This window comes from Ochotona princeps, chromosome 16 (assembly GCF_030435755.1).
Source record: "Ochotona princeps isolate mOchPri1 chromosome 16, mOchPri1.hap1, whole genome shotgun sequence".
NCBI lineage: Eukaryota > Metazoa > Chordata > Mammalia > Lagomorpha > Ochotonidae > Ochotona > Ochotona princeps.
Window position 1 is genome coordinate 2,692,665 of NC_080847.1, and position 24,829 is coordinate 2,717,493.

General features: G+C 62.5%; 1 protein-coding gene across 4 annotated transcripts; it reads right to left on the reverse strand.

The window, feature by feature from the left end:
* Positions 1-3,112: 3,112 nt before the first annotated feature.
* Positions 3,113-24,746, reverse strand: NECAB2 (N-terminal EF-hand calcium binding protein 2). Of its 4 annotated transcripts, XM_058674321.1 has the most exons (13): positions 24,230-24,746; positions 22,091-22,115; positions 17,023-17,131; positions 15,556-15,581; positions 15,365-15,462; positions 9,641-9,777; positions 7,462-7,580; positions 7,281-7,360; positions 5,941-5,994; positions 5,676-5,788; positions 3,962-4,039; positions 3,517-3,608; positions 3,113-3,177 (listed from the first exon to the last, which is right to left on the reverse strand). In XM_058674321.1, the coding sequence occupies exons 1-13, from the start codon at positions 24,440-24,442 to the stop codon at positions 3,149-3,151; spliced, it is 1,173 nt and encodes a 390-aa protein (XP_058530304.1). In that variant the 5' UTR covers positions 24,443-24,746; the 3' UTR covers positions 3,113-3,148. The 4 variants fall into 4 exon arrangements, with proteins under 4 accessions (XP_058530304.1, XP_058530303.1, XP_058530301.1 ...); XM_058674320.1 differs by lacking the exons at positions 15,556-15,581; positions 24,230-24,746 and having other exon boundaries at positions 3,118-3,177; positions 22,091-22,217; XM_058674318.1 differs by lacking the exons at positions 15,556-15,581; positions 24,230-24,746 and having other exon boundaries at positions 3,127-3,608; positions 9,632-9,777; positions 22,091-22,217.
* Positions 24,747-24,829: the final 83 nt, after the last annotated feature.

Genomic DNA, 24,829 nt, shown 5'->3' on the forward strand with positions numbered 1-24,829 from the left:
CGCCCATTTTACAGCTGAGGCCCCGAAGGCTTCTGTGCAGAGCTAGGATCAGAGCTGTTTGGCGTCAGTGCTGTCATGCACTCCAGGGCCCGCGGGGGGCTGTGGCCGCAGGGTTGCCCCTGACCCTGTGTGGGGTATGTGGAGCTCTGCTCCACCTCTTCACCCACTGACCCTGTGACCTGGCACACCGTCCCCCTGGTGACGGTAGGATGGCTTTCTCCAGGCGTTGGTCTCCTGGGCATGAGCCAAGAGGGTGGCTCTCACTAAGCTGTTTCTCTTGCCCTGCCTGCTTCCAGTGCTGGACAGTGAGGCGGGGCTGGCACAGACCCGTCTGCAGGGTCCTGCAGTAACCACATGTTACTGCATGCAAGCATGTAGTACTACGTGGTCGGCCCACGCACGCAGCCGGGCAAGCCCTGACTTTGGAGTCGGAGACAGCCAAGGGCGTAAGTCCAAGTCCAGGAAATGCATGAGCCTTTCCAGGGGTGTTTCCCCACCAACCAAGCGGAGGCTTACCACGACCCTTGTGGCTCACCGTGAGGGCCAAGGGGTTGATACAGCCCGAGCCACAGTGGGCACCCCAGAAGACTTGGGTGAAGTTTGCCAGGGGATCAGGGAGCCTCCTGGTAGCCAAGGAGAAAGGGGAACTAGGATATAAGAGCCTCACCAGAGAGGCTCAAAGCTTCATGAGCAAAGTGGACTGGGGACTAGTGCTGAGTCGTAAGAGGCGGGAGCGGGGCATCTCACGGGTGACTGATTCCAGCTCAGTCCTGTGACCAGCAGACAGGAGTTGTGAGGATCTAGCCTCGTGTAGGATGGCGTGGCTGTGACTTGAGATGACAGAGTGATCCAAGGACTGCGCACCAGGTTCTGACTGCAGCCGGTGCTGGCTGGGGGACCTGGTGTCCCGCGGGACCTCCAGGTCAATTCTGCAGGTAGCCAGCTAAATGGCCCTGGTAAAGCCCGGCTGCCAGTGCCAGGTGCAGCTCCTCCCGTGTCCGCATGCTCCTTGCTTCTCCTCCTCACAGCCTCTCGGTGCCCTCCACAGGGAAGCTAAGGACAGCTGCCCCTGCCGGGCACTGCAAGGCCCCAGGCACGTGGCCTGGCTCGCCATCCCGACCGCCATGCTGGAGCATCGCGACCTGTAGGACACTACTTGTGCCATGGCCTAGCAACTGCCTCCTGATCTGAGAGCTGCAGGCGCCCGAGAAAGCAGGCGGGCACTGGCTGAGGAAGGCCCAGCCCTGGGGCGGGCGTTGCCCTGCAGGCACGGTCTGGATGCGGGGCCAGGTGGAACTGAAGCAGCCAGCCCATACTGGTGAGTGGCTGGGGAGCACCTCGGGGTGCTGCACTGTGGTGCCTCACTCACTCACTCCCATCACCCCTGGCCCTGGCTGTCCCTGCCCTAACTCCGGGATCCGCCTGTGTGCACACTTCATGTAAGTGGAGTGGCTGCGTGGGACGTGTGCCTCCGTGTCTCACTTGGCGGTGCTTCCCGGTGCTGCCTGCTGGAGCGCGTGCCCGGGCTGTGTCTATCTCTGCCTCTGTCCTGGGGTTGGCCCACACCCTGGAGGGCAGGGGAGCGGTACACAGCTGTGCAGGACCCAGGCCGCACTGAATGAACTCACAGTCACTCCCCCACATCAGTGGGGGCCTGGCAGTTTGCCAACTGGCTCTGGGTCTTGCCTGAACCAGTGGTTTGCTGTGTGGACTTCACTGCCTGTCCAGGGCAGCGGGGAGGGGAGCAAAAGAGGACCACATACCGAGGTGTGACCAAGGGCACTCTGTTGCCTCCTGGGCAGGAAGTGAACCCAAAGGCACCCTCTCCAACTTGACCCCCGAGGGCACGCGGGCAGAGCATGGGCCAGCGGCAGGAGAGAGGGGAGCCATGGCACACTGCACTCAGTGACAGGTTCCTCATGAGCACCTCCAACAGCCTTAGCCTGTGGTGGGGACCTGCTAGTGCTGCCAGCAGGTGCTCGGCCCCTGTTCTCACCAGCCAGGCCACTGCCTGCTTTACAGAGGGGAAAGTGGAGGCTGGACAGGACGCCTAGGGGGCCTGTCACCATCTCACCTCACCACGCCCACCACTCCTACCCTGTGCTTGCGGCCATGCCCAGTGGCAGCCCGGGGTCGGGGGCTCCAGGCAGCAGTGCAGGCAGGAGCCCGAGGGATTCTGAGGGGCTGGCACGTCCAGGCCCACGCGGGCAGGGGAGCATGTCTTGGTGCCCACGTGGGCCTGACCCACGCTGCTCTGGGCCAGCACTGTGGGTTTCCTGTGCGGGGCTACTCCTGTTAGTGTAGGGGGAGCCGAGGGCCCCACGCTGTCCTCCCTGCCCACGCTCCGCCGCGCTGAGCCTCAGTGTGGGAGTCTGTGCTGCTGACCAGGCCTGAGCCTGAAGGCAGGGTGGTCCTGCAGACCCCAGCACCTTCAGCTCAGAGTGTTGTGTTCTTGTCCTGTTGCAGTGGCCTGGGCATGGCTTGCGCACACACTGTGCCTTCACTGGCTGAGGGAAGCAGTGCCAAGTGTCAGGGTCGGGGAGAACCTGGCGGGTCACGCTCAGTCCATACAGTGGGCCTCACCCTCCGTGTCCACCCTCACGCCTGTGAGTCACAGACCCCAAGCGTGCTCCGGGGGTCTCCGCCCTGTGTGCCCCGCCCAAGCCCGGTCATTGACAACACCACCTCTGCATGGGGGTGCTGCCCACCCACAGCTCATGGGTAGGAGCACAGCTGCCCCATGCCAACTGACGCCCATGTGTGTCTCTTCCAGAGAATGGACAATGTGCGGCCGTTCCCAAGCGGTGTTTATTGGGTGCCTGGGTGCACGGTGGTGGCCTGCTGCGTGGCACTGGCTATGTGAGCTCTAAGGCCTGAGCCCAGGGTGGGCACTACGGGGTCACAGCTCCTACCAGGAAGGAGAAAGTGGCGGCGGGGCAGAGGCAGCTGCACCCCTCCCAGGGAGCCGAGGGGAAGGCCACAGTGGCTGCCCACGGCCCTACTCCCAGGCCATCGGGGAGCAGCGGGGCCCTCTTTCACTTCGGAGAGCCGGGAGAGGGTGTTCTGGTGGCAAACACTGCAGAGACAGACCAGAGTTTGTCGAACAGGGGGCTGGACCGCAGGCTCCTCAACTGCAGGCCTCGGAGGGTCAGTCCCGGCCCACGCTACACCAGGCAGCTGGAAAGGGCAGCAGAGGGATGCGGAGAGGGTGGGCACAGGGGAGCGGCTGGGCCCCGCTGTCCCAGGTGACCACCCGTGGCCAGCATCTGTTGCTCCACCTGCTGCCTAGCAGGAGAGCCCATCCCACAGGGCCATGTCCCCTTCATCTTGTGCCAGCTCTGCACAGAGTGTAAGGGGTAGGTGCAGGGAGCCACTCTCCCCAGCATGTTGGTACCCTGGTTGTGGGAGTCCCACCCGTGGCCTCCATGCCACCCCACGGGACAGGGAGAGGAGATTGTGGCCCCTCCTCGGGAGCGGGCAATGCCCTGAGAGCTGCCCCAAGGCAGGGCTTGGTACCTGGCACAGCGATCCTGGAGAGGGCCTCGGGCTGGCTCAGCGTGTCTACCTTAACATGCCGGAACGCCTTGCACTCAGGGCTCTGCAGGTGCCTGTAACCCAGGGTGGGAGGTGAGGGCACCCGTGGGAAGGAGGGTGCAAGGCCAGGCCACCGTGCTATGCCTGGGAGGAGAAGTGCAGCCCCAAGCTCACCAGTGGGTACTGGGTCTCGGGAAGATGGGGGGCAGGGGCACAGAGCCAGCATCCTCCCGCAGCCATCGTTTATGGGCCATACGGACTCCCGTCCCCCGGGGTCCCTCGCCTACCTTGGGCAATGATGCTGAGGCCACCGGGGGTTCACTTCCTATGCCCAAGGACTCGGGGAGCCACAGGGGGGATGGTGCTCTCAGTGGGCAGCAGGGCACAGGGGACTGGACGGAGGGCTGTCCGGGACCTCCATGCCTACCTCTTCCACTTCTCCTCCGTCTCCCAGAACTCGTAGATAACAAAGGTGACACCATCCGACAGCCTCACGGCAGCAATGCTGAGCGACAGTGGCAAGAAGGAGTGATTAACGGGGCCTCACTTCCCCCTCGCGCCTGCTCTAGGGCAACCCAAGAGTCTCTGGGGGACAAGGGCAGGCCTGGTCCAGAGGAAGCCTGCTGCACTCACCCTCGGGCCCAGGCCTCTGCTGCTCTGCCCAGAGCAATGCTGGGGCGGCTGGGCTGGGCCTGGCCACCCAGAGTCGCCTGAGACACACAGAGCCAGAGCCTCTGCATAGAGGGCAGACCCTCCCAGTGGTGGGCACTCAGGAGAGCAGCTCTGTCCAGCCTGCCCCAGGGCAGAGACAGAAGTGGAGCCAGCTCCAACCCAGGTCCTCTGCCAGGGGCTCCAGCCCGGGGCCGGGCTAGTGCCGTGGGCACGTGCTCCCCGCCCCACGCACCCAGCAGCTCTGGCTGCTCCTGGTCCCTGGCTGCCTTAGCCCTTCACCCAACTAGATAGACCTGCTCCCCCAGGCCAGCTGGGCTGGGCACTGGTCTCCCTCACTGGTCTCTGATCTGTCCCCCGTTCCATCTTTCTCTGGGCGCTCTTGCTGCTCTGTCTTGCTGTGCTCCCTCTCACTGTCTCCTGTCTGCTCGCGCTCATGATTTTCTGGGTTCACACTGTCCTCTGACCTCACTGCTCTCTCCCTCTAACGGGTCTCTGTCCCCCTCTTCTGTCACTAGTCTCTCGTTCACCCTCAGGTTTCTAACTCCCTGGTTGGCCTCTTATTCTCCCTCACTGGTCACAGTTGCTTATTTCCAAGATTCTGTTTTCCCTTTCTCTGTTCTTTTGAGATTTTATTTACTTTTATTGGAAGTCAGATTCACAGAGACAAGGAGAGACAGAACTATCTTCCATCCACTGGTTTATCCCCCAAGTGGCCGCAGTAGCCGGAGCTGAGCCAATCTGAAGCCAGGAGCTCCTTCCAGGCCTCCCACGTGGTGCAGGGTCCCAGGCCACACGCAGGGAGCTGGATGGGAAGTGGTCTGTCTCACTCCTCTCTCTGTCCCACAAGTCTAGCTCCCTGGTCTCTAACTGGCACTGCTCGCTCGTCTCATTGGGTTGCTATTTTTTTCTCCGTCCTCTCTCGCTGGTGCAGTTCCCTGTTGGGTCACTACTCTCATCTCTCCCTGTCTACCCCCTCTACTCTCTGAAGAGCAGGGAGAGCAGGAGGCTAGGCACGGCGGGGCCAGCGAGAGGCAGAGAACAGGAGCTGGACCGGCAGGAAAAGGTGAGAGCAGGTTGCCATACCTGTGAGGGAGACAGGAGAGGGAGGGAGGGAGACAGAGCGAGCGGGGACTGAACAGGGAGGGAAAGACTTGAGCATGCCAGGGAACACAGAGGAGCGTCCCCCGCTCTGTCCCTGCTCACTCTAACTCCACACCCGGGCTCTCATGCCTTCAGGACCGGCATTGGAACAGTGACTTCCAGAAACCACAGCTAGAGAGAGCAGCGAGGAAGACCCCTGAGGGAGAGTGAGGAGGGGGGACAGTCAGAGCAGAGTGAATGCAGGGAGGTGAGATCTGGTGAGAACCCCAGGGGCCGAGCACACAGGCCTCCCCGGACTTGGCTGCCATGCTCAGCCATGCCAAGCAGCAGCCTAAGCCCTGGTGTCTGTGTGTCCCCGCCATACGCACTGGAAGCAGTTCTGCGCTCCCGCCGTGCCCCGCAGGTACTGGCGCAGGGCATCCATGAAGTCGCTCAGCTGCTCTGGGCACACAGCCATCTCCTGCCGGACCAGCTGCAGGTGCTGCGGGGCCAGAGTGGGGCCCGGTCACTGGGGCCGGTAGAGAAAGTCCCCCCTCCACCAAAAGCTACCAGCAGCCCCCACGTCCTGGTGGAGCCCAGAGCCACCCAAGCAAGGGGTGGTCCCGGCCAACCTGATCAGGAAAGGGGCCTCACCATGTTGGTGCCTTCGTCATCCGAGAGGCGCTGCTGCAGGTCGAACCACAGCGTCTGAAACGAGCCCAACGTGGCCCTGGTGACACGGCAGCACTCGGGGCCACCCCCGGCCTGCCAGCAAGCCCTCTGGACCCCGTGGCCACGGCAGCACTCGGGGCCACCCCCGGCCTGCCAGCAAGCCCTCTGGACCCCGTGGCCACGGCAGCACTCGGGGCCACCCCCGGCCTGCCAGCAAGCCCTCTGGACCCCGTGGCCACGGCAGCACTCGGGGCCACCCCCGGCCTGCCAGCAAGCCCTCTGGACCCCGTGGCCACGGCAGCACTCGGGGCCACCCCCGGCCTGCCAGCAAGCCCTCTGGACCCCGTGACCCCGTGACCTGCAGTGGGAGACCAGGAAGCTGCCCGGACAGTTCCAAGGGGCCACAGGGACTCCAGGGCTCTGTCCTGGGTGTGGCCACCCAGACCTCACAGGTTCCCAGCCTTGCCAACCTGAGTGTGGGCTGCGATGCATGGTCCCCTTGCTTCCTGCCACCCAGCAGGCCACAGGGAAAAGGGGCGCCATCGCCCTGCCCTGGACACCAATGCTGCCTGCATCCTCCCTGCCCAGGCAGCACCTCAGGGTGCCAGGGTCTGGACCGACCTGGGCCAATCAGAGGCCAGAGGCGGGCCCGCTGCAGCTCTAAGACACCCAGGTTACTCCCTGGTTAGCAGCTAGCATGAGCCTGGTTGTTAGGGCGACCTGGGCGGTGCTAAAAATAAGCTTCAAAGCACCTCCCCGCAGAGGCGCCTGCCACGCTGCCATGACAACCAGGCCCAGGGTCCAGCCAGCTTCTCCCACCCAGGCAGCTCACTCCTGGCTTGGTAACTACCAAACCCAGGCAGATGTAAGAAAAAACCCTCTCCAAGCCCAGGCCTCAGCCAGCGGGGACTTGGCCTGTCGCCTGTGCAGGGTGGGGCATGTGGGGGCAGCTTCCCTACCAGGGGGTGTCAGAACGGCTCCACATTAAGTGGCCCCTGTACCACTAAGATGTCACTTCACTGGGTCCCAGCTGGCTCTCCGGTCAGGAGCTTAGGCTCTGGGCTGGCCTCCATGCCTGGCCACTTCACGCCCTGTCACCCATGGCTGCACCTGGTCCTGCCCGGTCTCACTTGGTACCCTGGTGCTGTTGGGTGCCCTGCTTGCCATCCCTCCTGCCAGTGGATCGCTGCTCCCAGACCTGCCCCTGCAGGGGCCGTGGATCCAGCCTTAGTGCTGTATTCTAGCACCACCGCCCATCTGGGTGAGGTGTCCGAGGCTCCCGCCCCCCTGCACACCCCTCCGGGGACCTGGCCCAGGCTTACCTTGCTTTCCAACCTCCCGATCAGTTCTGCCAACCGGGTGACCTGGGCCTGCAGGCCCTGCTCCTTGAGGTCCTGGGGGGCTAGGAAAGAGCCAGGTGCTGCTGATGTGCAGGTGCACTTGGCCCAGCCCACCACTCCTCAGAACCCCTGCTGGCCCAACCCTGGCCGCTGCCCCTCTCACCAGAGGGGAGGCTCCTGGCTGGGTCCGCAGCCACAAGCTTGTGGTTGGGGGCATAAGGCGGAGAGGGGCTTCGGTACCAGGTCTCTCCTGTACCGCGGCTGGACTGGCTGTGGTTCTGTCTGCAGGGGCGATGGGGAGGGAGGATGTTGGTGGCAGTGCTCAGAGCTTCTAGAATGGAGCCAGATTCAAACCGGAGCTCTGGCCCAGCCAGCACAGGGCCTTGGCCTGACCACTATGCCTGCCCCATAGGGGTGGGGTGCCGTGGGTGGGCTCTGCGCATGGCCCAGGGCTTGGTTGGCTCCCTCCGAAGCAGCCCCCACCCCAGTTCACCTTCTCCCTGCCTATCGCCTGTTTGGTGCCTTGGGAATACCTCCACCCCCCCAATAAAGGCAAGTCTATAAATCACCAAGAATGAAGACAATGACAGGATGGTGAGAGTCATGCAGCCCTGCAGTAGGGCCCGGCCCGCCCCCGGTGTCTCATGCAATGGGGCATGGGCCTCTGCAGACATACATGTGTATAGACAGACCCCTGCCCTGTCCCTGCTGCCTCAACGTGTTCTAGAATTCGTCTTGCATAAACTGAAAGGCTGAGCAAGGTTCTCGCCTGCGGGAGAATACCCCGTTCCCCACAGCAGGAAGGCCAGCCGAGCCTCCACAGTGCCAGGCCATAGCCGACGAAGGGGAGGCCGGGGGCTGTGCATGCCAGGCATGACATCTGTACCCGCAGCTGGAACCAAGAGCTGGGCTGGCTCAAGGTGGGGAGGCATGGGGAGCACATGCCACCCCCTCTACCCATAGCCCACACTTAGGATCCCTTCAGTGCCTGCCTGAGCTGCCAACAAGGAATCAGATGTGACACCATGCCGCAGAACTGCCTGCCCAGGTAAGACAGGGCCCCCAGCTCTGCACCAGACTAACAAGGTGGTGCCTGCCCAGGTAAGACAGGGCCCCCAGCTCTGCACCAGACTAACGAGGTGGTGCCTGCCCAGGTAAGACAGGGCCCCCAGCTCTGCACCAGACTAACGAGGTGGTGCCTGCCCAGGTAAGACAGGGCCCCCAGCTCTGCACCAGACTAACGAGGTGGTGCCTGCCCAGGTAAGACAGGGCCCCCAGCTCTGCACCAGACTAACGAGGTGGTGCCTGCCCAGGTAAGACAGGGCCCCCAGCTCTGCACCAGACTAACGAGGTGGTGCCTGCCCAGGTAAGACAGGGCCCCCAGCTCTGCACCAGACTAACGAGGTGGTGCCTGCCCAGGTAAGACAGGGCCCCCAGCTCTGCACCAGACTAACGAGGTGGTGCCTGCCCAGGTAAGACAGGGCCCCCAGCTCTGCACCAGACTAACGAGGTGGTGCCTGCCCAGGTAAGACAGGGCCCCCAGCTCTGCACCAGACTAACGAGGTGGTGCCTGCCCAGGTAAGACAGGGCCCCCAGCTCTGCACCAGACTAACGAGGTGGTGCCTGCCCAGGTAAGACAGGGCCCCCAGCTCTGCACCAGACTAACGAGGTGGTGCCTGCCCAGGTAAGACAGGGCCCCCAGCTCTGCACCAGACTAACGAGGTGGTGCTCTGGGCTGTGACCCAGCATGGCATCAGCTGGCACACCCTCAGGGAGCAGGCATTGCAGCTGGAGATCCTAGGTGACTAGGAAGCAGGTACCCCAGCAGGCACATCTGGGGATCACACCACTGAGCAGACAGTGCAGTCACTGCTGGGTCAGCCGGCCCGGGACCCCAGCCCCTGTCCGGCGAGGAGGCAGCCGACCTGGGACTCCAGCCCCTGTCCGGCGAGGCGGCAGCCGGCCCGGGACACCAGCCCCTGTCCGGCGAGGCAGCAGCCGGCCCGGGACACCAACCACCATGGGCAGCAGGAGGTATGATGCTTTAGGTACTTCCTGTCTGGCACATGGTGCCCATATACCTCTCCCTGCACACAATGCCAGCGTTACGTGGACCATGCATTCTTGGAGTACCAGGAGAACATTGTGTGTGTAGGGCTTCACTGCACGGATGTGTGCATTCTACATCCTCAGCAGTCTTACTGGGAACTACTGGGCGAGGGGTTCAACTGCCCCAGGACCCAGCCGGCCACTAGAGGCGCAGGGAGATGCATGCAGCAGCAGCTACAGAAACAGCTGCAAGGCAGGCAGGCAGGCGCCGGAGGCCAGCCCACCTCCCGCACCGGATCTGGCTGGTCTGCTCCTCAATGGCCTCCACGGCGCTCTCCACAGAGCTCAGCAGTGACTGGATCTGACTGGCTGTCTCCTTCAGGAGGAAGCGGGTCACGAACTGGTCCACGTTGCTCCCGCCCTCGTATACCTGTGGAAGGCAGAGGGGGCACATTGAAGACACACCTGCAGGTGGCCCTTCACACCTGGGGTCAGCATCTTCCTGCAGGACAGCAGGTCAGGGACAGTCAGGCTCACCCAGAGCCCGCAAGTAGAGGACATCCACGTGGCTGGGCTCCAGGTGCCCCAGAGTTTATGCTGCCCTTCCTCTGCCTCGGCCAGGGGCCCTGACACCTGGGAGCTCCGGGCAGAGCCAGGAGCACAGAGCTGCACAGGAAAGCAAACGAAGCCATGCATGACTGATTGGAATGAATTAGCAGGGCAGAGGCTGGGGCAGGGAAGCCACGTGAGGCAGGACCAGATGCCCTGACCACCTGTGCGGGACGCAGAGGGTCCTGCAGAGGGCTGTGGCTGTGAGCACGGTAACTGCAGCCTGGCATGGCACGAGCCCTCCCCTTCCTACCCAGACGGCAGACAAGCTCACCTCACTCATCCAGACAAAAAGGCTCCCAGACACCTCATGGTTCGCAAAAAGTGAACACTGCAGCGCTGGCCACTGGCCAGCTGGTGCTCCCAGGCAGGGGTCCCACAAGGCCAGTTACACTGAGGACAGTTCTACAGACCCCACCAAGGAACAGACCTAGAACCCAAAGCCTGGGGCAGCACACCTGCTACCCAAAGGAGTGCAGGTTCGTGTCCCAGCTGCTCCACCCCCCATCCCGCTCCCTCCTGCTGCACCTAGGAAAGCAGCAGCAGATGGCCAACTGCTTTGGACCCCTGCCACCATGTATGCAATTCCAGGCCCAGCCTGACTGCTGCGGCCATCTGGGAGGTGTACCAGCAGGTGGAACATTTCTCTGTGTCTGCCTTTCAAATAAGTAAAATAAGTCTTCAAGACTCCAACCTGTGCACACAGGGGACAAGTCAATGCCTGTGCAGGCCCCAGGGAGACCTCAGAGGCTCCTGATGGCACTGTCTCCCAGGCCTGGAGAGCAACATTCTCCAAGTTGGAAGGGGTCAAGAGGAGGGATGGGGAGCCCAGCAACTAGGCAGTGAGGTCACAGGGGTAGGAGCCAGCCTCAGTAATTCTCACCTATACAGCACTCGGTGAGCATGCGAGAGAAACAGCGGCCCCAATCCCAAACAGTCCTGTTCCCCCAGGGAACAGAAAGTGCTTTGCGTTAGCCAAGTCTAGACACAGGATCCATGGGTGGCATCCTCCCAAGTGGACAACATGTCCGATGGGAGAGCCTGGTCTAAGTTCTGACTCCCCTACTTCTGATCCAGTCTCCTGCCAAGCACCCCAGGAGACGGCAGATGACGGCTCAAAGCCCTGGGGCCCAAGCCAAAGTGAACTCCTGCTTGGCCCAGCCTCAGCTGATGCAGGCCTCTGGGGAGTGAACCACAGGAAGATCTCTGCCCATCTCCCTGCCTTTCAAACAAAACGGAAATAAGTTAAACATGTGGACGTTTATTTTTTTGAAAGGCACAGCACGTGTGGGTGCGGAAAGGAGCAATCTGTTCACTGGTTCATTCCCCAGACGGTGCAACAAACCCAGGCGGGGGCCAGGACTCCACACGAGCAGCGGGTGACAGCACCTAGGCACATCAACAGTAACCCATTTGAGGAGTCACTACTGAACTGCAACATAGGATTCTCACCCTCTCCTCTGGACCCTCACAGGTGACGTGCAGCCGGCAGCTGAAGGCCAGCAGACGAGGGATGAGGCAAGCACGGCGGACCTGCTAGTAGCCAGGCCAGGCCACACCGTCATGGTGAGGGCACAGACCCAGGTCAATTGGACGGCCCGGGCAGGGCAGCACCATCATGGTGAGGGCACGGGCCCAGGTCCGGGATAGCCCAAGCTGGGATCAATGAAATCCCATCTCGCCAGCAGGCAGGCAGGCAGGATCACACCCAGGACATCGCATCCCGTTTGGGTACCTGGATTTGAGCCCTAAGTTGCTTCCGGGTTCAGCCTCTTGCTACTGCGCATCCAGGGAGGCAGCAGCGGACAGTGGTGGGAAGGTGGGTCCCTATACCCAGGCAGAAAAGCTGGGTTGAGCTCCTGGGTCCCAGCTGCTGCCTGGCCCTGACTGAGTCCTCACCTGCGCTGTGTCCCAGCAGATGAAGTTCTGTGTCCCTCCACCTTCCAAACCCAGATAACTATGAACGTTTTAAGAAGAAACACCCCCAAATGTGGGGAAGCGGCCTAGTGGTTAGTATTCCTTGGAAATAGCCTAGCGTGCCTGACCATGGACAGAGGCCATGCCAGTAACACCATAGAGCCTTTGGAAGGCTTTCGTCGCATGGGAAGCGTGTTAGGATGTTTGGTTAAAACAAAGTGGAAAGTCACTCTCTGCTCACAGAGGGATGCTGGCAACACTAAAACAAGGAAGAGGCGGGAGGCCCCGCGCCGCAGGAGCCGCTCTCGGGAGAGAGGGTAACAATCTACTTCCTTCTGCTTCTCCCCGCATCTCACCTGCCAAGCCTGCTGGGCAGGGGGGTGTCGGGGGGATGGGGTAGTCACCCAGACATTACTAGCTGAGCAGCAGCTGAAGATGCCCTCAACCAGACCTTGGTGGTACTCCAAGCTCCACACTCCATAGCTTGGATTCATTCACAATGTTCCACTTGTATCACCACAAAGTCCACACACACCCGACTGCCTGCTGCAGCAGTGATGGGAGCGCCGGGTGGATCAATGCTGACCCAACGCAGTGGGAGAAACGAGCCAGACATGTCAAGGAAGGCAGTTAACCAGGCAAGACAGGACAAACAGGACATGAAGAGCGTGGTTAGGAAGAATTCCTCGTGAATCCGAAATGGGCAAGAAACACGGCTGGGTTACTGGTCCCACCTGGACCCCCGAGGGCCTGCCTGGTACCGCAGTGACCTTAAGATGCTGTGTGAGGGGCCCGGCGGCGTGGCCTAGCGGCTAGGGTTCTCGCCTTGAGCCCCCCGGGATCCCATGTGGGCACCGGTTCTAATCCCGGCAGCTCCACTTCCCATCCAGCTCCCTGCTTGTGGCCTGGGAGGGCAGTCGAGGACGGCCCAATGCATTGGGACCCTGCACCCATGTGGGAGACCCGGAAGAGGTTCCTAGTTCCCGGCATCGGATCGGCGCAGCACCGGCCCGTTGCGGTTCACTTGGGGAGTGAATCATAGGACGGAGAATCGTCCTCTCTGTCTCTCCTCCTCTCTGTATATCTGACTTTGTAATAAAAAATAAATCTTTAAAAAAAAAAAAAGATGCTGTGTGAGATGGGGAAGTGTGAGACGCAGCCCACTCAGAAATGCACGCAGGCCTGGCCTGGGAGGTCGCACCTGCACTGCCTTGTAGGAAGAACCTAACTGCTTATAGAAGATCCATCTATCCGTCAGAAAGGGGAGGTGACAGAGGGAGATGAGGAGAGCTTTTCTACTTGCTGGTATACTCCCCAAATGCCAGGGCTAGGCCAGGCGAAAGCCAGCTCCATCCGGGTCCCCCAACACGGGTGGCAGGGGCCCTCGGGTCATCCCCTGCTGCTCTCCCGGGCACATTACCAGAGAGCCAGATCAGAATGGAGCAGCCAGGACTTCACCGGCGCCCACATGGGACAGCAGCAAGTGCAGCTTATCCCACGGTCACAATGCCAGCCCTTTAGAAGATGGTCCTTTTAGGGATGGCTCTAAAGACAACACGTGGTGTGATGAAGATGTCCCGGTAGTTCCTCAGGTCACTCGGTGTCACCACAGAGCAATGCAACAAGACGTGAGTGAGGATACCCAGGCCTTTCAGCAAAGGCACCACACTCCCGTTAGGGTCCCTGGCAGTGAGGGACATGCCCAACAGCAAACTGTTCCAACTGCAGACAGCCAAGAGACAATCGCACGCTCACTTCCCCCAGTCAGGCGGCTCACCCAGGGGACAGGGCAGGAGGGGACAACCAGAACGGGAGCCGTAGACATGTCAGGAAGCACTTCACACGTTGCTGAGGTTGGTTAACGGAGCAGGCGACTGTCCAACTAAGGTTGCAAGACATCAGGAAATGGGACCAATCCCAAGCCAGGCAATGCCCTGGCTGTAGGGGAGCTGTAGGATATCACCCCGTAGCTCAGCCCTTCCCTGACAAGCAGTGTTTCAGTTTTCTAAGACAAACCAATCATGAACCATGCTCTGTAATCAGCACTAAATTAGCCAGGATACAGTATAAATACAGCAGAAAGAGCTCAAAAGCAGAAAATGGACCCCAGGGCCGGTCTACCCGACACCCCGACCCAGAGTTCTGGCTGCACTCATTCTAGATGGAAAAGGACCCCACTTTTTACCAAGGTGAGCCATACCCAGAACCCAGGCCCCTCCCACCTCAGCCCCCAACCTCCACCCCGTTGGGACAGGTGAGCACTGGCCACCCCGACGGGCAGCAAAGTTCCCCTCAGGCTTGAGCGTGGGCACCGGGCGCAGATCTGAGGGCAGAATCCACAAGCTGGGCGAGGCCCTGGCAGAAATTCTGCCGTCAGTTCACAATGATGTGATAGGTACCTGCAGACTCCCACCGCTGCCTCCTGAGCACGGGCGGTGCCGAGGAGGACTCTTAACCAGGGAGGGGATGGGAGCTCAGCCACAGAGCAGGTGCACATCTGCACAGGCCCCATGTGTAGCTGACAGCACACGTGTGGCGCCAGACCACTGTGAGCAGGAGTTAGCGTGTGGGCACGGGGGGGCACTTAAAATCATAGCCAGCAGTTGCAGTTTCACTGACAAAAGCCACTTAACATGCCCTGAGGATGTGCCACGGCTGCTGCAGGCGCCACAGCGGGAGCCTCCACACAGCAAGCCCAGGACGCAGGCGGGAGCTGATGCTGCAGGGGGCTGTGCGGGCACCTGCCCTGCACCCTGGGGAACCCACCGTCCACCCAAGCACTCGCGGGTACCCTGAACGATGGAGAGCCAGGCTCCATGGGGAGGTGGACGGAAGCAGCCAGGTGCGGGGCAGGGCCAGGCCGGAATGTGCACCTCTGCCGTGTCTTGCTCCTGGCCCACTTGTGGGGGCCAATGGCTGTACCTCAGGGCCTAGGATGCCTGGATTTCAGGTCCCTGCCACCTGCACATGCCCAAGCCCCTGGGAGCATGACCTCACGTGGGCGCAGGGCAGCTCTAAGCATTGCTTTGTGAAACATCCCAGAGCTTCTTTCTTCCTCAGGTCTTTCCAGTCCTGCACACTGCTTCCCCACGCACTCGGGTCCCTGCTCCGCCGGCTCAGCTGCCTCCACCCATGTGGGCCCTCCCTCTCCTGGTACCCTCACTAAGTGGCCTGGACCTGTGGGCCTCAGTGAGTGCGCGCCTCCTGTCCATCCAGGGGCGGCCCTGGCCTCCGTCCAGCCCTCCTGTGGCTCCTGCCTCAATTTCTCCTCTGGCTCTCTTCAGCCAGCAGCTCCAGCACCTTCTCCAGCCTGGCACCCTGTAGGTGGCAGGAGCTGAGAGGGTTTGGCACCTGCGTGTGCACCCTGGAGGACACAGGGGGTGTCACCCCAGGGAGAGGGACCAAGGATTCCCAACCCGACCCTCACCGGGAGGACCTCGCCCCCAGCCCTGCCCACCTGTGACATCATGAGCCCAGCCATACCCACTGACCTTCTTGGTGTAGCCCATGGCCTTCAGCACCGAGTGATTCAGCGTTTCCAAGGAGGCCAGCACATCCTCATAGTCCCCCATGTGGTCCACAAAGTAATCTGGGGAGGGGGAGCAAAGGACAGGGGTCACAGGGCATCCGCCCTTCCCATGCAGCCCAGCCCACCCCTGCCTGCACACAGCCAGGCACCTACCGCACAGCTCCTTGGTGTCCACGTGGCTGCAGGGAGAGAGGGGTGGGGTCAGCGTCAGTGTGGCCTGGCCCTGAGCAGGTGCCTGCGCAGTGCTTGGCCTCTAGTGCCCACCCCAATGCTGCCCTGGACAAGTGAGCGTGGCAGGAAGAGGATGCCCCAAGAACCCAGCAGGGGTCCCACACCCGCTCTCCACCCTGTTTTCCCTCCTGAAGGTTTCTGATCATATCAGAAACACGAGGCACCAGGGAGGGGCTGGGACTTGGGGTGGAGAGGGGAAAGCAGGCACAGGCCATTGATACAGCTCCCTTGGCGCAGGCGGCAGGGTCCTGGGTGCTGGATGACTTCACACAACCCAGCTCCCCCTTGCTCAGCCCCTGGCTCCCCCTCCTCAGCCCCTGGGCCCCCCAGCTCTTCCTTGCTCAGCCCTTGGGTCCCCCAGGTCCCCATTCCTCAGCCCCTGGGCCTTCCACTCCAACAGCGTGGGACAAGGATACACCAGGGCTGGAGGTGGGGGTGCAGGCTTCCCCTCCCATGTCAGAGAGCAGGGGCCAGAGCACACGGATGGACACAGGGCTCTGGCGGGTCCTGTGGGATGCAGCCCTCTAGTTTAGCGCCAGTGAGCGTGCCATGTGTTGCCCTGATTCCTGTGAAACGCTCTGGGCACAGCGCCTGGTTAGTGCCCCGAAGCAGCTAGTATCCATGACTCACACTTGGCCGAACACTGGCACCAAGGTCTTTGCTCAGACCAGGTGTGAGATGCGGCCAGCCTGCGCCCCTGGCAGGGCTCAACAAGCAACACTTCCCTGCCCCATCCTGCTCCCCACCCTGCTCGCTCAAGCACCAAGACAAGAACAAACCCCAGGGCAGCACCTGCACCTGCCAAGCCCTACAAGGCCCAGGGACCCTCGGAGCCTGTAGAGTCCATTGCCTGACATGGACCTGCCTCCCAGTCCTGCATGCTGGGACCCTTGCAAACAGCCTGGAGGCTGCTGCTGGTTCAGAAACTCTCTAGCCACAGGGGACCCCAGATGATCAGACCTGCTCCAGGCAGCCCCCCAGGAGCTCTGGTGCTCCCCACCTGAGTGGGCCTATGGGCCCTGGTTCTGTCACAAAACAGGTGAGGCGGCACAGGTACCAGCGGGTCCCCAAGGAAAAGGCTCAGAGCAGTGTGGGGGCTGGAATATGTGTGCAGAGGCAGTTTGTACTTCATCTAGCAGGAGCCCGTGGTGGGCCCTGAGATGGAGGGGAGGGCTGAGAGCAGGTCAGAGGTTGGCTGTGGCTGCCAAGGTTAGGGCTAAGGAAGTGCCACACAGCCTGTTTTCAAACAGGGTTCCCATCAGCCCAGGCTACATCACAGGCAGTCAGGGAAGAGGGACAGAATGGAACTCAGGGTGTATGCCCCTAGCCCACACACTGCCCTGGCCAGGCCAGCGCGCCTGGGACCCAGAGAGTTGCCTGCTCACTCACTTGGTGCTGTCGGCGTCGATGGTGTGGAACAGCGACTCCAGCTCCTGTTCATTGAGGACGCCGTCCGCGAAGAACAGCTGAAACTCCTCCAGCGACAGCTTCCCATCATCTGTGGGCAGGAGGGCAGCCCGCAGATGTGAGAGGGGCTGACCCAGGGAAGCCTGGTCCAGGCTGGCAGTGAGCCGGTCAACTCCAGTCCATCCCCCACTCAGTTAGCTCACACCCGAGCCATGGAACAACGCTGATCCATGCCCACAGCTGACACGGGGTTTGAGCCTTGACCCACTGCCCTGCCTGGCCACTGCCCATCACTCGACTCATCCCAAGCTCCTGGCACCAGCAGCAGGTAGATCAGAACAGCACACAGCCACATGCCAAGACGCTCGCCCTGCCTGTCCGCCAACCCCACCCTAAGTCTGGGTTCCAAGAGTCTCCAGTGGTCTTGGCACCACTTGGCATGAGCCACCTGCTTGCAGCTGTCGGGGAGCCAGCCCTCAAAGGAAGGGGTATTGGGCCAGGCTGGGCCACTGTAGCCAGTCCTGGACTGGAGCCGGGGCTTGGGGGCCAGGAGAAGCCTGCATCCTGTCCTGATCTCCACTCCCTGAGCCTCATGCTGCTGTTTCAGGCACAGCACCTGCCAGGGACACTACAGGTCACCTTAGGTCCCCACAACAGGTGGTTCAGGCAGATCAGGACTCTAGAAGAGCCCGCTGATGGCCCGAGCACCCTGTTCTGTCCTGTGCCCAGCGCCGCTCCTGAGGGACCTGAAGGCTCACCTGTCCCACCTTGGGGCGTCTGGCTGCTAGGGGCCACAGGTTCCAGGAGAAGGGAGGAACCCATACACACAGACCCCTCCACTGCCCCCGGGGGGCCCGCCATCTGGACAAGCACCCAGACAAGGATCCTGATGCCCTGGTGTGGCTCAGACAGGGGTGTGAGAGAAGGGAGGGGCCCAGCCTCAGAGCACAGGCAACTTGCATGTGAGAGTCTCCATCCCCTCAGGTGGGTGCCCTTCTGCACGGCACAGCCTGGGCAAGCACACATGGCTGACCTGTGCAGGTCAGAGCAGGGGTCGTTCTCAGACATGGCCGTGTGGCTGTCCCTGCTCCAGAGCCCTGTCCCGGCTCAACCCACATACTTGATTCGCTGTCACTGCACCTGCTATCCCTCTGCCCCAAAAAGCACAAAGTCCTAAGTAAGGGCCTAGAGGGAGAGACTGGGAAGCATGTGTGCCTGGGGGGTCTCACACCACCCTGTGTGACTCCAGCTCAACTTCCAAGCTCATAGGAGGCAGGATCTACACCTTCCAAGATCAGACAATCCAAAATAACCCCACACAACAGACGCCAAACTCACCATGGAAAATCCACAGAACTCACCATGGAAAATCCACAGAACCCACCATGGAAAATCCACAGAACCTAACACGGAAAATCCACACAACCCACCACGGACACTCCACAGAACCCACCATGGAAAGTCCACAGAACCGGGCCTGGTGGCATGGCCTAGCGGCTAAAGTCCTCGCCTTGAGCGCCCCGGGATCCCATATGGGCGCCGGTTCTAATCCCGGCAGCTCCACTTCCCATCCAGCTCCCTGCTTGTGGCCTGGGAAAGCAGTTGAGGACGGCCCAATGCTTTGGGACCCTGCACCTGCATGGGAGACCCGGAAGAGGTTCCTGGTTTCCGGCTTCGGATCGGCACAGCACCGGCCCGTTGCGGCTCACTTGGGGAGTGAATCATAGGACGGAAGATCTTCCTCTCTGTCTCTCCTCCTCTGTGTATATCTGACTGTAATAAAATAAATAAATCTTTAAAAAAAAAAAAGAAAAGAAAATCCACAGAACCTACCACGGCAAATCCACACAACCCACCACGGACACTCCACAGAACCCATCATGGACAATCCACAGAACCCACCATGGACAATCCACAGAACACACCACAGAAAATCCACAGAACCCACCACGGACAATCCACAGAACCCACCATGGACAATCTATACAACCCACCACGAACAAGCCACAGAACCCACCACGGACACTCCACAGAACCCACCATGGACAATCCACAGAACCCACCATGGACAATCCACAGAACCCAGTCGTTATGGCTCAACTGGCTAATCCTCCATAGGCACCAGCATCCATATGGGCACCAGTTCATGTCCCAGATGCTCCACTAGCCTTCCAGCTCTCTGGTCGTGGCCTGGGAAAGCAGCATAGGATGGTCCAAAGCCTTGGGACCCTGCACTCATGTGGGAGATCCAGAAGAGGACCCTGTTCTGACTGGCTCAGCTCTGGCTGTCGTGGCCATTCGGGGAGTGAACCAGCGGATGGAAGATCTCACTTGCTCTCCTCTCTACAAATCTGCCTTTCCAATAAAAATAAATAAATCTAAAACAACAACAACCACACACACACAAAAAAACCCAGTTGTGATATCCAAGACCTCCAAGGCGTGGCTGTGAGCAGTGTAGACAAGGGTAGGGGTGGGCCTGCAGCTGGAGGCATGGCCCAGTGCACACAGGCTCACTCCAAGGGTTCACTCCTGGGTTTCCCTTACACAGGTCCCACATGATACTACCACTCCCATTCTACAGAGGGGTAAGCTGAGGCACACTGAGGCCAGGCGCTGACCTCAGCATAAGCCATGTGGTTCCTGTACCCAATGCCACCCAGGGCCAGTTTACACCTGGGGGTGCTGGCACAGCTTCCATCTCCTGCCTGTCCAGGCTCCTTAGGGTCCTCGCACCCAAGCTGCCTGTTACATGGTTGACATCTGGCTGGAAGGCGAGGCCCCACCACCCACCCAGGCCTCCGTCCAATGAGACAAGTCCAATGCCCTGGAGTGGCCTTTTACAAGTGTCCCTGTTAACAAGCATCCTCTCAGCCTGTGGTGGCGCCTCCGCAAAGCCAACAACCTGTTGGAGGAAACTGCTACCTGCCACTGAGCCACGGCCAGGCGGGGCCCACACTCTGGCCCTCCCTGGGGACCAGGGCCCACCCCGGCCAAGCAGGAGTGCGTCACAGCAGTCTCCATGCCAGGCTAGCCCCTGAAACCCTGTTCTTTGAGCCTGTCAGGTCAGACCCCCTCCCACTGGCAGCCTGGGTCCGTCACTCCTGTTCCCCTGCAACATCATCACGCTAGACCCTTCCTGCTGGGGCAGCACTGGGGTGTGGCGGTGCCAGTTTGAGTCCCTGCTCCTCCGGTTCTGGTCCAGCTCCCTGCTTGTGGCCTGGGAAAGCAGTGGAGGAGGGCCTAGGTCTTGGGCCCCTGCACTGCGTGGGAGACCCGGAAGAAACTTTCAACAGGCCCAGCCCTGGTCATTGCACCAACTGTGAACCAACAGACGCTATACCCGTCTCTCCCTTTAACTCCTTCACATCAATAAACAAATCTTTAAAACAAACAGAAAAATAGCTCCCACAGCCCTCCGGGCCAACCTGAGTCAGCCCTGTCCGTGCCCCCACACAGCTCCTTCCAGCCCACGCTGCTGTGTGCTGCGCTCAGGCCCCTGCCAGCATGGCTTCTGGCGTCAGGATGAGGGGGTGGGGACATCAGAGGACAGCGGGGGGTGGGGGGAACCACCCCAGGAACACAGGGTCACACCTGCTTCCCCCGGGGGTGTGGGCTGGGGCCGTCCCCCTGTGCCTGCTCTCTGAACTCTGTGGGCGGCTGAGTGGGGCAGGGTGCCAGGCAGTGCACGCAGCTCCACGCATGGTGGAGGAGGAAGCTCGGGTGACCTCCCCCACGTGCCCTGAGCCGACAGGTGCTCCTCAAGCAACTCCTCCCGTGTCCCCGTGAAACGCCTACCCTACTCCCAGGCAGGCAGGCAAGGCAGGTGCCCCAGGAGGAGGGGCGTGGCCTGCGGCCTTAAGCTCTGGGGGTGTAGCACACCCTGTGAAGGGCTGGGCAGGGGGCAACGCTAAGGACAATGCCCATCCGTGCCACCCAAGGCCATGGCACCTGAGCAGTGGGCATGGAACGCACAGCTGTCCAGACCCCAAACAGTGCCAGGGCACCCAGCCACACCCTTGCAACCGCATCTCTCCTGAGGGCCTGCTGAGGGTTACAGGGCAAGACCAGGCCCCACCGCAGAGGCCTGCAGTCCAGCTAGTGGATGCCAGGGACCTGCGGCCCCACCTGCTCCTGCAAGGGCCCCCACCTGCCCCTTCTGCTTCTTCCACTGCGAGGCCACAGCCTCTCCCCACCTGACACCCTTCCTCTTCAGTTCCCCCGGGACCACTAACGGGCCTCAGCCCCAGGCCTAGGAGGGGCCCTCAGTGCCAGGAGCAGTGACAGTCTGGTACCGACGCCTGGCACCTGCCTCTCGAGGTCACTACTGCACATCAGAGGCCTCCCCCATCTCCAGGGCGCCCTGAGTTCCCTTACAGACATCTGCTTCTCATACCACCTGCCCAGGTCCCCGATACACCCAGGAGGAGGGGGCCACCCATGTCACCGAGGAGCAAACAGAGGCCATGGCACTGCAGCCCAATAACGGCGACCGTGGTTGTTTGTAGCCGGGGCTGTGGACAGACTCAGGGCTGTTCACTTTCTCTGATTGGGAGCTCACGTGGGCCCCTGGGATGTGCAGCTCGCCTCAGCTGAGGAGCCCCGGGAATCAGGGTTCAAGGGCCAGGAGTCAACGGCCGGTGAGCCAGGGCCTCCTTCACGCCACTGGCCCGTGCGGGGACGAGTGCCCTGACATCTGGGGCCAGCAAGAGTGGTCTCTGTCCCCCTCCCCCAGCCCAGCCCGGCCACGTGAGGGCTGCGGAACAGCTGCAAGTGCTTAGCACAGACAAGGTACCCTCCCCCCAAGGTACCCTCCCCCCAAGGTACCCTCCCCCCAAGCATGGACACAAGCCTGCGCAAGCCGCTCAGCATCCCGCTAAGGCGGAACCACCAGGACCCATTTCTCAAGCCAGCAAACCAAGGCACACAGCTGTGCCAGCATCAGGGCTCAGCGACTTCGGTGCCCTGTGTTCCTGGTTCAAGGCTGCCTGAGCCTCCCACCCTTGGGGCCAGTCCCTGCTCCTTGCCGCAGTCCCGAAGGGCAACTCACCGTTTTTGTCCGCGCGGCGGAAGATCTGTAGAGGAAAGAAGTGGAGTCAGCCTGGGCCGGGCTGGCCAAGCAGGCGCCTTCCAGAGGCTTCCACCCAGGTGTGGAGGTCCTGGTCCTCCAGCCAATTCCCCTGGAGGGAGGGCCGGCCAGCCCCGGGGGGCTCCGGGCAGAGGCAGCTGCTCCCCGCTGACTTCTGTGGCGCCAGCCCACCCTTGGCCACACTTGCTCCCGTGTGCCCACGGGTGCTCTCACTCCAAGCACGGCTGCAGGCCTCCTTCTGCCCAGGGAAGCAACTACAGAGACGAGCCGGGGGCAGCTCGGACCCCTAGTCTCAATTGGAGTAACACCTGCTAATCCACTCCCAGCAGCACCCCAGGCACCTCTGAGGCAAAGCCCTGGACCAGCATGCGGGGCCGGAGACCAGGTGCAGCTCTAACACCAGCGGCCCTCCCCTTCCGGCTTCCGGGAGCGCCAAGCCACTCTGGCCAGGCACAGGTGTGGGCATTTTGCAGCCTCCCAGGGAAGGCAAACGCAGACACCTGCCGTTGACCGTGTAGACCGTGCTCTCTTGGGGGCAGGGGGCGTCCTGCACCACAGGGCTCCCCTGGGAGCCTGTCAGAACTGCACACCCCACCCCCCCAACCCAGGTCAGCCCCTGCACTTCAGCCAGAGCCCCGGGCACCAGGTCACCAGCATGCAGACTTCCAAGAAGGGACCCAGGGCAGCCCCCACCCAATCCAGCCGGCTTCTTTTAGCAAGCAGGAAGCTGAGCCCAGGTGGGGTTGGTTCAGCAAGGCTCCCCTCCTCCCCTGTGCCACACACCCCCAGACAAGGGGGAGTTGGCCTTGACCCAGGTCAGTTGCTCTGCAGTTGGCAGCACCCCCACCCACCCGGGATACCCCAACACTGCCCCCAGCAGTAGGCAGAGCCGTGCTTGGCGGGCCGGGGGCACCTGTGTGGATTTATATGGAAGCGAGATCAGGGAAAGCTGCCCCAACATCCTCCTCCCTGCTTGGACCCTGTGCCCGGGCAATGCGGGGCAGGCAGGCTGGCTCTTCTGCCCACCCAGGCCTTCCAGCACCCCTGCTCCTGCCTGCCCATGCAGGAGCCCTGACCTGGCCACTCCTGGATCCTGCTACAGCCGCGGCAGACAGCGGGCAGTCCCAGCCTCCACTGGGCACCCCACCCCCTCACCTTCCCCTTCCATCCTGGCAGCTGAGGGAAGGGAGGCCCCCAGTTGGCTGGCGGGGGTGGGGGGCTCCCTGCCTGGCCACAGCTGGAGCAGTGGGGACAGCGGGGCCCAGCCCAGCACATCAGCGCTGCGGACCTTGGGGTGGGATGGGGCGCAGCGCTGCCCAGTGTGCTTGCCAGTCTGGGGCTCCCCCTGTCCTGCCCACCACCGCCTCCCCGCTATAGTTCCTGGCACTGGGACAGGGGAGACCCAGCCCACGTCCCTACTCATGGTCCCCGCAGGTGTTCACTCGCCCACGCAGGAAACACCCACGCCCCTCCACCCCCACAGGCCCCTCCCTGAAACCCGCTGCTCATCCACGGGGCGCCAGCCTGCCCCTTGAAGGAGCCTGCTTGTAGAGGTGGGGAGGGGGCCTCCGTGGTGGGCGTGGGGTGGGTGAAAGGCGAGTCTAGGGATCCGTGGAAGACCCCTGAGGTCCAGGCAGGGGAGGGCAGGCAGGTGGCAGTGTCAGGGGTCTGAGGAAGGGGGGGCAAGCACGGGAGCTGGGGCGGGGGGCTTCACTTCCCAATGGGTGGCTGGAGGCCAGGTGTCCAGTGGGGCGGGAGGGCTGGGGCTTTCTAAAGTAATGCCCGGGGCGGGGACCTGGACGGGCGGGACCCCAGGGAACCTCCCCCCCCCCCCCCCCCCGCACCGGGGTCTCCCGTCCACCGTCCCGGGGAACCGCGGCAAGGGCCCGGCAGGGACAGCGCAGGCGACGGTGTTCGAGTCTCAGGGGCTCGGGGTCCCCACTCTGGGAAACTGCAGGTCCTGAGGAGGAGAGGGAGGGGCCGGGGGCTCGCGCCCCGGGGCGCAGAGGGTCGCGGTGGGTCAGGGTCCTGCCCCGCTGGGAGTGGGGGGAAGGACGGGCCGGGGAGGAGGGGAGCCGGGCGCCGGGGCTCCGTACTCACGTCCAGGATGACGGCGGTGCCCCCGCGCAGCGCGGCGGGGCCGGGGTCCGCGGCGGGGCCGGCGGGGGCGTCGGGGACCAGCGGCGCCCGGGGCTCGCCCATCCTGGCGCCCACCCAGCGCAGCAGCCCGCCCAGCGCCCGGCCCTGCGGCGGCGGCTCCCGGAGCAGCCTGTGCGCGCCGGCCCTGCACAGGCGCGCCGCCCGCTCGCACATCGCGCCCGCCGCCGCCGCCCGGAAGCCCGCCGACCCCCGCCCGCCGGCTGGCCGGCCACCGCCTCCGCGCGACCCCCTCCCCGCGCGCCCCGCCCCTCTGTCCCCGCGGCCGCGCGCGGCGTGGGGGGGTCCGGACCCGAGCCACGTGCCCGGCTCCGCCGCCCCCCCCCGCCAGCCGGGCGCGGCCAAGGGGGGCTGCCCGCGGGGGCGGGGCCTGGTGACCACACCGAGCCCCTGCCGTGGACGGAGGGGCGTCTGCCCGTGAGCGTGGGGTTGGGTTTGGGGGGCGGGGGGCTTCGTCGGGGGCTTCCTCAAAGTCTCCCGCTGGCCCCCGAAGTCCCTCCTCCCACGCGTGGCGCCGCTGCAGGGGCCAGAGCGCGGGTGACC